Source organism: Canis aureus, chromosome 9 (assembly GCF_053574225.1).
Source record: "Canis aureus isolate CA01 chromosome 9, VMU_Caureus_v.1.0, whole genome shotgun sequence".
Taxonomy (NCBI): Eukaryota; Metazoa; Chordata; class Mammalia; order Carnivora; family Canidae; genus Canis; species Canis aureus.
The window spans coordinates 36,853,447-36,866,153 of NC_135619.1; the positions used below are offsets into that span (position 1 = coordinate 36,853,447).

The 12,707-nt window shown below is 40.4% G+C and overlaps 1 protein-coding gene across 8 annotated transcripts in view; it reads right to left on the reverse strand.

Moving 5' to 3' along the window:
• Positions 1-12,707, reverse strand: part of ARMH4 (armadillo like helical domain containing 4) — a 163,020-nt gene that overhangs the window by 80,029 nt on the left and 70,284 nt on the right. For all 8 annotated transcript variants that reach the window (XM_077909430.1, XM_077909436.1, XM_077909435.1 and 5 more), the window contains one exon: positions 4,257-4,514. In XM_077909430.1, the coding sequence (XP_077765556.1) occupies positions 4,257-4,514 (258 nt within the window). The remainder of the gene's footprint in view (positions 1-4,256; positions 4,515-12,707) is intronic.

The window sequence follows — 12,707 nt, forward strand, 5'->3', positions numbered from 1 at the left end:
CTGTATGTTAGTAAATTGAACACCAATAAAAAATAAATAAAAAAAAAAGGAAATGTTTTGGCATTAAAATGGATGTGTTGACTCAACTTTGGTCATATTGATTTTATACGATAAAAGGCATAGATGTATGATTTATTATATAGTACATAACAGGATCAGAAGTGGTGTGAGTCACCACGTCTGCTCTCTGTACAGGTCTTTGTCAATAAATTTGAAAATGAAATTGTTAGATAAGAGAAGAAATTGATTCTGCATATGTGTATAAAGAACTTCCTGCGTGCTACTAGCATTTTACCAATCTTTCCCCCTAAGCCAGAATAGGAGACTTTTGCTCCTAATTCTATCCTGACAACATACAGTTCATTCCACTCACACTTCAGAGCAAGATCAAGAAGCTGAGTTCTCGGGGCATCTGGGTGGCTCAATCAGTTAAGCATCTACCTTCAGGTCAGGTCATGGTCTCAGCGTCCTAGGATCAAGCCCCACATGGGGTTCTGAGCTCAGTGGAGAGTCTGCCCCTCCCCCTGCTTATGCTTTCACTCTCTCTCTCAAATAAATAAATAGAATCTTAAAAAAAAAAAAGAAGAAACAGCTGAACTCTCTCCCTCCAACGCTGTAGAGGCAACGTGTATGTGACAATGCAGAAAGCAGTAGTTCAGAGAATACGAGGCCATGAAGCTACTGCTTTGCCTTAGAAAGTCATCTAAGTTTTCTGCCCATGTTACTTCGCAGGAAATGAAACTATAATCTATTCAAAGAGTTTGTGTTATTTTTAGCCAATCCCAGCTACCCACTTCAATCTGTTCATTTTTAAAGGTTTATATGGGTTTTAGCATTTGCTTTGGAATATCATTCATATTATAATATATGATGTGGTAATCTATAAATAAAATAACCGACCAGAAAATAGGTCTGAAGGTCAATTAGAGTGTTATATTAAATAGAATTACTTTTTGAAAGTTCTCAATTTTTGCACTTTTAATGACTCATTCAGAAAAAAAAACTAGTTAGGGCACCTGGGTGGCTAAGTCAGTTGGGTGGCCAGCTCTTGATTTGGGCTCAGGTTATGATATCAGGTCCTGGGATTGAGCTCTGCTTTGGGCCTCATGCTCAGTGGGGAGTCTGCTCACCCCCAGCTCACACATGTGCCCATGCACACTCTCTCTCTAGAATAAATATATCTAAAGAAAAAAAAGAAGAAACTACATTTAAGTTTACAATGTTCACACTCTGACTATAGCTACCATGCAGCTCTACATTCTAAAATGATGTTTCTCATAAAGTACTTATTGAAATCTCTATTAGTTTCCTATTTCTGTTGTAAGAAATTACCACAAACTTTGTGGCTCAAAACAACACAAATTTAACATCTTATAGTTCTGCAGGTCAAAAGTCTGAAATGGGTCTTAGTTAAAATCAAGGTATATGCAGGATTGTATTTTAGAGGTTCAGGGGAGAATCAATTTCCTTGCCTTTTGAAGCTTCTGGGAGCAGCTAGCATTCCTTGGCTCATGACCACATCACTCTGACCTCTGCCTCTCTCATCACATCTCCTTCTCTGACTCTGACTCTCCTGCCTCCCCCCTATAAGGACATATGTGATTATATTGGCCCCCCTAGATGATCCAGAATAACCTCCCATCTCAAGATTCTTAACTCAATCACCTCACTAAAGTCCTTTTTGCCATGAAACATAACAAATTCACAAGCTCCAAAGATTAGGACACAGACATCTTTGGGGAGCCACTATTCCACCTACCACAAAATCCATCACAAATAGGAGAGGTTTTCCTCTACCTCATCTGACCTGAGAGTATTTAGAAAACTGTTATCAATTAATGTTGATCCAGAAGTTATTACTGGTTGTGAGTGACTAGGAGATATCTCTGTGACTCCAAGAAAAAGGTGATGAGCAAATAAAATTCTAGTGCCAGACACTACTCAAACACAGTCTTCCCATAGTGGGAAGAAAGAAAAAAAAAAAAAAACAGCTTGGACAATTTGTTCCTTTTTTGGTTTTCAGGAAACTCAGTGCTAAAAACATGTTGATAGAATGAATTTATCAGAAAAGGAAGTGACAGTAAAAGGTAAGACATATCTGGAGAAATGGTAAATAATTATAAGAAAAACTCTGATATGTTAAAAACAAAACAAAACAAAACAAAAACAAAACCTCAGGACTTACGGGAATCACTTTTAAAAGCATAACAAGTGGGCAGCCCCGGTGGCGCAGCGGTTTAGCGCTGCCTGCAGCCCAGGCGTGATCCTGGAGACCCTGAATCGAGTCCCATGTCGGGCTCTCTGCATGATGCCTGCTTCTCCCTCTGCCTGTGTCTCTGCCTCTCTCTGTCTCTATGAATAAATAAATAAAATCTTTATAAAAAAAAGCATAACAAATCACTAAATTGGTATCTCTAATTTAAAAATACTTAGCTATGCATGGGGGCTGGAATCAGGAGGCAGGATAGGAGGACCCCCTTCCACATTTCTGTTTTGCCCTCTAATAACCTACTTTTATTATAAAACTCACCCTCCCCACACTGAAACTTTATGAAGTGGGTCCTGCTCTAATCAAAGAAAGGCACCACTCTGGCTTTCCTCTCTGTCCCCATGCAAAGTGCCATGAACAGAGTAGGTGCTCAGGGAGGTTTGTTGGATGAATTAACCAGATCAAAAGGACAGTTCATCAAAGAAAAGTATTCCTCCTTAGACCACAAACCTTTAAAAGTTTTACCAAGTCTAATTTCATCTTTAAAAAAAAAAAAAAATCCTGAGGTGCCTGAGTGGCTCAGTTGGTAAAGAATCTGCATTCAGCTCAGGTCATGATCTTGGGGACCTGGGATTAAGTCCTGCATGGAGCTCCCTGCTCTGCGGGGAGTCTGCTTCTCCCTCTCCCTCTGTCCCCCACCCCGACTCATATGCACAAATGAACGTGCTCTCTCAAATAATTAAACAAAATCTTATTTTAAAAAGAGCTTATTTTAAACTACACAATCATGCAATAACTTGACACAGTGATTTTCCTGCTCTGCACTTGTATTAATGTACTCACCCTTTCTCACCACTAATCTAAAAGTTTTCATGAGAGAGGAGAATGATCTTTAAGAAATCATATGCAATAAGATTCGAAATTGGATATTTCAACCAAGGCACCATAATACACTAGCATGATATTCCAGAGCAAAGTTCCAGACCAACATCCAAATTTCCAATGAAATTGCCAAACACTAGTTATGTGACTTTTAAACCTAACCTCTGCTGGGGTGCCTGGATGGCTCAGTGGCTGAGCATCTGCCTTCAGCTCAGGTCGTGATCCCGGAGTCCTGGGATCAAGTCTTGCATCAGGCTCCCGGCAGGGAGCCTGCTTCTCCCACTGCCTATGTCTCGGTGTCTCTCATGAATAAATAAAATCTTTTTTAAAATTTTTAAAAAATAAACCTAACCTCTGCTGCACTGAAGGTTGTAAAAGGGGCTGTTAAAGACTAAGAGAATTTCAGAGAGGGTATTTCTTTAGAGAAGAGATCATCTTACCTCAAGTGAAGAGAGTAAGGCCTCAAGGAATCACCAGAGCTTATAGCATCTCTCTAGAAAAAGCCAAAAGGAGAGACACCAAGGAGCTTCCCTGCTGATGGGGAAGAGAGTGTCAGAGGTGAGGTCAGCCTGCACCCATGGAGCCTCTCCAGGATAATTCAGGCCATGCCCGAGAGACAGCAAGTACGTAGGTGTCTGGACACTGACTGCTAAACTGAGACTGTATCTGCCAACCAAATAAAACCTAAGAAGAAACCGAAAAGTAACAAGCCTGCTGAGCGCACACTCAGAAGTGGGGGAAGAATTTCCCCTAGGAAGCAAATTCTACAGGGACAGAAGGTAACTCCATATATTTGTTTTCTGACTGCAGACCATTCACGCTGCTTGTTCAGCACACTGGTTACTCATGTCTTCTCTCCATTTGGAAGTCCTCCCAAAACCAATAGTTGTCTTCCAGCTGGGAAGGAAAGATGGAATTCCTTCCAAAAACTAGGTAACTGTGCTCTCAGTGGGCAGCTGGAGACTATTTGGAGGCTGGCTATTTAAGAGCACACTAAATATAAATATCTAAGAAAAAACTGATAACTTTTCTGAAATGAACCATCCATAAACATAACCAGAAAGTCCATTTTGCTCCATAATTGATGCCAAGAAAGCAAGCTGCCACCTTAAGAAAATAAAAGGAGGAGAGGGGGGAGGAAGAAAGAAACACGAGTGACTCTTACCCAGGCCCTGATTCTGCTGTTCCCACTCGATAGCGTCTGGCACCTGGTAGGTAGCTCCCTCCAACGGGCCCAGATTTTCCTGCTCCAAGCCAGGTTCTTGAGACGTGATGCCAGGGAGAGTAAACCCAGGCAGCTCAGCATCACCATCCAAGCTCTCATCCAGGGTCTCTCCTTCTTTATCTTCTTCATCTTCTTCCTCATCTTCCTCTTCTTCCTCTTCCTCCTCCTCATCCTCTTCATCCTCATCTTCTTCTCCCTCTAGGAAAAAAGAAATCACCAAGAAACACAAAGGAACACAGTAAATGCCTACATATGAATCTTTTGAAATGACCCAAACACTACAAAATAATTGTAGTTGACTTTTTCAAACAAATTTCATAGCCAAAGTTGGGTGATGTGGGCCTTGCAAGATCATGTGCTCACCATAGGTGTATGGTGTCAGATAATTAGTACAGAGCATGTGTACATGGAGTCACAGTTCAGGAAATATAAATTTTTATTAGTTTATATTTACGAAGGTACGAAACATCCCTTCCCTTTTTCTGCTGGAGGTCACTGAAGATATACCCACAATTTCATATCCAAAATATATAAAGAAATTATAGAACCCAACCCCTAAGAAACAAATAATCCAGTTTAAAAATTAGAAGACTTGCACAGATATTTTTCCAAAGAAGATATACAGATTGCCAACAGACACATAAAAAGATACTCAGCATCACTAATCATCAAGGAAATACAAATCAAAACCTCAATGATATCACCTTACATCTGTCAGAATGGCTAGAAACAAAAAGATGAGAAAAATAAGTGTTAGTGAAGATGTGGAGAAAAAGGAACCCTCATGCACTGTTGGTAGGAATGCAAATTGGTATAGCCACTGTGGAAGACTTATGGAGATTCCTCAAAAAATTAAAAATAGAAATACCATATGATCCAGTAATTCTACCCAAAGAAAATGAAAACACGAATTCAAAAAGATACATGCAGCTCTATGTTTATTGTGGCATTATTTACAATAGCCAAAATATGAAAGCAACCCAAGTATCCATGGACAGGTGAATGGATAAAGAAGTGATACACACACACACACTCATATATATATATATATGTATATATATGTATACGTATATATATATGTATATATATGTATATATACATATATATGTGATAAACACACATACACACACACCACAGAATGCTACTCAGCCATATAAAGGAGTGAAATCTTGCCATTTTCAATAGCACGGATGAACCTAGAGGGTATTATGCTAAACAAAATAAGTCAGACTGAGAAAAACAAATACCATATAATTTCATTCACATGGGGAATCTAAAAAACAGAACAAATGAATAAACAAATAAACAAAAAGGAGAAACAGACCCATAAATACAGATAACAAACTGATGGTTGCCAGAGGGAAAACACATGGGGGTTGGGCAAACAGAAGTGGGAGATACAGGCTTCCAGTTACGGAATGAATAAGTCACAGAGATAAAAGGCACAAAATCGGAAATACAGCCCATAGTATTGTAATAGCATTGTATGGTGACAGGTGGTAGCTACACTTGTGGTGAGCATAGCATAAAGTATAGACTTGTGGAATCACTAGGCTGTACAGCTGCAATTAATGTAACATTGTGTTTCAACTATAATTTTAAAAAAGGGGGGTGGAATGCCTGCCTTTGGCTCGGGGCATGATCCTGGAGTCCCGGGATCCATCCCTGCATGGAGCCTGCTTCTCCCTCTGCCTGTGTCTCTGCCTCTCTCTCTCTCTCTCTGTGTCTCTCAAGAATAAATAAATAAAATGTTTTTTAAAAAATCTGCCCATGAGAAAGTACACTAAAATACTAACAGAATTTCAAGAGTGTCCCAATCCTTTTGTATCTTATAATACTAAACAAAAAAATTCATTATTTTGGCACAATTTTCCTTCTATTCTCCTTCCATATCAGTGAGTAGAAGATGTTAAATGAGAGGTACATATATCCACTCCTGGCTCCTGTTGGAAAATTGACCCAAGAAAGTAGAAACAACTACATCAACATTCTCAATTCAATTCTAAAGGAGATTAGGAAATAGGATATTGATCGAAGGCAGTCAGAAAAGCACACTTGAAAAAAATCATTATTATTATCATCATCCTAAGAATTAAATTCACAATTTGTCACATTCAATGCTTCAAGCAGAGTGAATTGAGGAAACAGAAAGTCCCCAATTTTACTTTGCTTCACCAATTTTAATTTTCTAGGAATACTTCAAGGCTCCTCCCTCACCATGGATACACCCTGAAGCCCCAGATGAGAGTTCACAAAACTGAGAACCTTCCCCTGGTCTCTTCTCTTGGCTCTCCACTTGAAATGGTGGAGAAGGGAAGAGGGAAGATCAGAGCTACACAGGAATTCCGACACTCTCTTTTTCTGCTTCTAGACAGTATTCTCCATACAGATTCCTTTTCACCTGTTGTTTACAGAGGTTTTTTTTAACTTTTAAAAAATAGTACATCTTATCTTTTTCATTCTTATAAAAACTTTAACTTTGTAGGACTTAATACCTCTCACTATTCCAAAAATTCAATGACTATTTCTCAAACACCTAGTTCCAGACAGTAGGAATAAACCAGTACCGTCTCTGCCTTCCTGGAGCGAATATGCCACTCAATGAGACACACAGCTCACAACAGATGATACAACATTACACTCTGATTAAAACTGATAAGACTGTTGGGGATTTACCCCAAAGATTCAGATACAATGAAACGCCGGGACACCTGCACCCCGATGTTTATAGCAGCAATGTCCACAATAGCCAAACTGTGGAAGGAGCCTCGGTGTCCATCGAAAGATGAATGGATAAAGAAGATGTGGTCTATGTATACAATGGAATATTACTCAGCCATTAGAAACGGCAAATACCCACCATTGTGGATGGAACTGGAGGGTATTCTGCTGAGTGAAGTAAGTCAATCGGAGAAGGACAAACAGTGTATGTTTCATTCATTTGGGGAATATAAATAATAGTGAAAGGAAATATAAGGGAAGGGAGAAGAAATGTGTGGGAAATATCAGAAAGGGAGACAGAACATAAACACTCCTAACTCTGGGAAACGAAGTGGTGGTGGTGGTGGTGGAAGGGGAGGAGGGCAGGGGGTGGGGGTGAGTGGGTGACGGGCACTGAGGGGGACACTTGACGGGATGAGCAGTGGGTGTTATTCTGTATGTTGGTAAATTGAACACCAATAAAAATTAATTTATTAAAAACAACAACAACAACAAAAACTGATAAGAAAAAAACTGATAAGAAGATGGAAAATGTCAATCTCTGCTTTTTTTGGATGGGGAGATCAAGGAAAACTTTTCTGGTAAGGTAAAGTTTGAACAGAGATTATATCAAAATAATGAATTCTATTGTTTAATTTAGGTCAATATCTACAGGAGCATTCCTGGCAACAGGGAACAGAAGGAACAGCAGAAACAAAAGCCTTGGGATGCCTGGGTGGCTCTGGGGTTTAGCACCTGCCTTCATCCCCGGGCGTTATCCTGGGGTCCTGGGATCAAGTCCCGCATCAGGCTCCCTGCATGGAGCCTGCTTCTCCCTCTGCCTGTGCCTCTGCCTCTCTCTCTGTGTGTCTCTCATGAATAAATAAATAAAATCTTAAAAAAATAAAAAGAAAAGAAACTAAAGCCTTGATGCAGATGTGTGCTGTGTTCAAAGAATGACAAAAACTGGGCTGGGAACAAGAAGGGATAGGAAATGAGGTGGGAGGGGTAAGCAGGGGTCAGATCTGACACATATTTATAAGGAATGACTGGCTGCAGGGTGAGAAACAAGCTATATCAGAGCAAGAGACAAAGCAAAGAGACCCATTAGGAGGGTATTTCACAACCAGGGAATAAGATGATGGTGCTTTGGACAAGGATGTAGTTCTGGAAGCAGGAAGAAGTGATCAGATCTGGGATGTAATGTGAAGGTAATTTCAAAGTAGAGCCCTACTGATAATTATGATGTGTGATGTGGAAGGAAGATTCCACTTTATTAAAGATGGAAACTAAAGGGTAAAGAATAAAATCAAGAATTTTATTTGAGACAGATTGTGTGATCCCTATGCCTACAACTTCCAAATGGAAATGCTGGAAGCCTAATGAAGATCAAAGCTAGAGATAAACATCTAAGAGTCATCAATTTAGAAATAATATTTACAGCCTGAGACTGGCTGAGATCATCAAAATAATGAGTCTGGGTAGGAGGAAAAGTGGTCCAGTCCAAGCCCTGGGCAATCGGACAATTAGAAGTTGGCCAGCAGAAGGAGATCCAGCAAAGGAGATACAGAAGTGACCACTGAGGTGGAAGAAAAACCAAGACAAGTGTGGAGTGGAGGGAGTCAAGGGAATAATAAAACATTTCTGAGGGCCTGAGTAAGAAACTGAGAATGTCCCTCTGGTATTGTCATTACCGCTGGCTTCGACACTGTGGAAGTGATTAGTGATTTGACCAAAGCTGTTTCTGTGGAATGGTAGAGGTAAAAGCAAGACTAGAGTAGTTGAAAAGAAAATAAGAAAAAAAAAAAAAGAGAGAGAGAGAAAAGGGAGTAGATACAGCAAATATTAAAAACAAAAAAACCTACAAAAACTTTTGAAAAAAAGAAGAGGGATGGAAGAGGGCAGCTAGAGGAAGATATGGGGGTCCAGGGTAGCTTCTGAAAATAGGAGATACTAGAATTTGCTTGTAAGTTGATGGGTAAGATCTAGTGGCAGGGGGGTAATGATGACTCAGGAGAGAGGGGAGAGGGCTGCTGGGGAATGTCTGGAGATGAGGCATGGCAAGGGGTTGTACACATGGACTCAAGCCACACCAAAGTACTATGACTCTGTGATTTTGGACACGTTACTGTACCTCAGCTTCCTCATCTGTAAAACTGGGGTTCTTCCTACCTCTCGGGGCTGTTGTATGGTTACATGAGTTAATATATAAAGTACTAAGGACTAAGCTTGTCTCATAGTGGCCACTGTATAAGGCTGTTTCTTTCTTGTGACTGAGAAGGGATGGGATCCAGTGCACAGGCTGGCTCAGACACCTCCTCCACTGCAGTGGGCACGAGTGCAGGCAGAAGGATAGATCTGGTGATGGGAATATATGAAAGTTGTCTTCATATTACTTTTGTTTTCTCAGTCAAATAAGAAACTAAGAAGGAAAAAAAGAAATGTTGGTGTTTGGAGGTGAGAGGAAAAAGTGTGAAATAGTCATCTTGGAGAATGGGCAAGTGAATTCCCCAGGGAAATGTGATAGGACTGGCAGGCAGCCCTATGGGCCCACCTGAGATGGGACATCATAAATTTAAAGTGAGACAGGCTGAGGGGGTTGTGTTTTTCTCCAGCCACATTCAGCTGCTTGGGTTCAGGCATGGGTGGTAGAGTAGTGTAGGCAGAGAGATTTAACCAGCAGCAAATTTTGCTAGAAGAGTTCAGTGGCGGAGGGATGTGGTTGACTGTGTGTCAAGGAAGTGATTAAAGATGGACCAGGTAAGGACACCTGGGTAGGTCAGTTGGTTAAGCATCTGCCTTCAGCTCAGGTCATGATCCCAGAATCCTGGGATTGAGCCCCGCCTTGGGCTCTTTGCTCCATGGGGAATATGCTTCTCCCTCTACCTACCACTCCCCCTACTTGTTCTCTCTCTCTCTCTCAAATAAATAAATGAAAATCTTAAAGAAAAAAAAAAAAAGATGAACCAGGCAAAGGGTTCACAGTAATACAAACTCCCACAGTAACACAAGTAAGTCCTGGGGATATAATGTACAGTATGGTGACTATAATTAACAATACTGTATTGCATACTTGAAAGTTATTATGAGAGTAGATCTTAAATATTATCACCACAAAAAAAAAATAGTATTTATGGGTACCTGGATGACTCAGTCGGTTAAGCATCTGCCTTTAGCTCAGAGTCCTGGGATCAACTCCCTTGCCAGCCTCCTTGCTCTACAGGCAGTCTTCTCCCTCTGCCCTCCTCCCACTCATTTTCTCTCTCTGTCTCTCTCTCTGTCTCTCTCAAATAAATAAACTCTTAAAAAATAGTATTTATGGGATGCCTGGGTGCCTCAGCAGTTGAGCGTCTGCCTTCGGCTCAGGGCGTGATCCTGGAGTCTTAGGATGGAGTCCCACATCGGGCTCCTTGCATGGAGCCTGCTTATCCCTCTGCCTGTGTCTCTGCCTCTCTCTCTCTGTGTGTCTCTCATGAATAAATAAAATCTTGAAAAAAATAGTCTTTATGCGAGGAGATGGAAATGTTAACTCACCTTATTGGGGTAACCATTTTGTAATATATATGTATATCAAATCATCACATTGTGTCCCTTAAACATATGTTGACATATGTTATATGTCAATAATATCCCAGTAAAGCTGGAGGGAAAATAAAGATGGACCAGGGACTCTAATTAAAGAGAAGCTGAGGAAGAAGTTGGACAGAGAAAAAAGTATAGGGTCACTGGAATTTGGAGAAAACTATCAGGGATCATCACAACTATTTGATGGCTTTCCTGACTTTCCTCCTGCAGACAGAAACTGGCCATAGACTAAAAAGAACGTATCTTCATTTTTAAAGCACTATAAAATCATTTTCAGCTGCCTTTTCCTTCCACAAACCTAAACGGGTTGTACTTGATGGAATGATTGTGACAATATGATACTGGTCCCCTAGGAACACAAAGGTAAAGCCCTTGAGTTTTCAGCTCTCATCAGTGAACTGTTGACCACTGACCACTACCACTTACCAAGGACAACTTCTACTTGACCCACAACAAGCTCAGTTAATTCCTCCCCCTTAAAGTATAGAGCTGTATAACCCAGCAATCTCACTTCTCGGTATATATCCAAAGAAAGCAAAAGCATTATCCCAAAGAGATATCTCTACTCCGGTGTTCATAGCCACATAACTCACAATAGCCAAGGTATGGAAACAACCTACATGTCCACTGACAGATGAATGGATAAAGAAAATGCAATACACATACAATAGAATATTATTCAACATTTAAAAAGAAGGAAATCCTATCATTTGCCACATGGATGAAACCGAAGGACATTATGCTGAGTGAAAGTTCGACAGAGAGAGACAAATACTACATGGTAGTACTTATAGGTGGAATCTAAATTTTAAAAAAGTCTAACTCATAAAAACAGAAAGTAGAAAAGTGGTTGCCAGGGGCTACAGCATGGAGAAAACAGGGAAAGATTGGTAAAAGGGTACAAACTGTCAGCTCTAAGATGAATAAAGTCTAAAGGTCTAATGTATAACATGGTGACTACTACAGATGATAACACTATATTGTATCACTAGGATTTGCTAAGAGAACAAAGCTTAAATGTCCTCACACCAAAAAAGTAAATATGTCAGGTGATGGCTGTGTTAATTAATCCAATGGTGGGAGCCCTTTTACAATGTTATGCATCTACCAAGTCACCAAAATGTACACTCTAAATACAATTTTATTTCTCAACTATATCTCAATAAAGTCAGAAAAAATAGGGACCCCTTCGTGGCTCAGCAGTTGAGGGTCTGCCTTTGGCTCAAGGCATGATCCTGGGGTCCTGGGATCAAGTCCCACATCGGGTTCCCTGCATGGAGCCTGCTTCTCCCTCTGCCTGTGTCTCTGCCTCTCTCTCTCTCTGTCTCTCTCTCTCTCTTTCTGTATCTCTCATGAATAAATAAAGTCTTTTCAAAAAAAAGTCAGAAAAAATAAGGCATAGAACTAAAAATAATGAAAAGGACATCAAAAAGTCAGGCTGCACATCAGCAAGCCATGGCCAACAAACTGATCACTACCTTCCTGAGGTGGTTTGAATGACATTGCTTAGATCAACATGTCTCATAATCTCTCCCACACTCACCCACCCTGGTAGAGCCTTCCGTCTCCTCCTCCCTGTCCTGAAATGCCCAACATGAGATGTTTACTCCACATCAGAGGAGTATTCTCTTGGAGGATTCCTTTCATACTGGGAAGGAAAGAAGGGCCCCAACTGCCATGGGAGATGAGAAAGGAAAGCCTTCCCCTTATACCACCAACCCCACCCTTCAACACAAAGGAACTTAAAAGGTTTACTATTATGTCACTTTTAGTACCTGAGGAATCATATTGCAAGCCTGAGGAGATAGATAGTTCTAGAAAAAGGATGTTTCAGGAACTGTGCTGAGAAGACAGGAGGAAGACAAGCCTTACTGGAGTGAGGCTTTTAGTATAACCTTATTTCCTCCTTATCTTTGTCAACCAGAGAATTTTCTTATTTTGTAGGAGCCTATAATCATCTTGTAGCTGTTAAACACCTGTAATAGGATGTCACCGGTACCCTGCTGCAATTTTCTGTGGAACGATCAGTAACAAAAAGATATGATCACCTTTCCAAATATTACCAAAGTAATGTATTTTATTGCAGTTTGACCCAGAAAGGTGGAA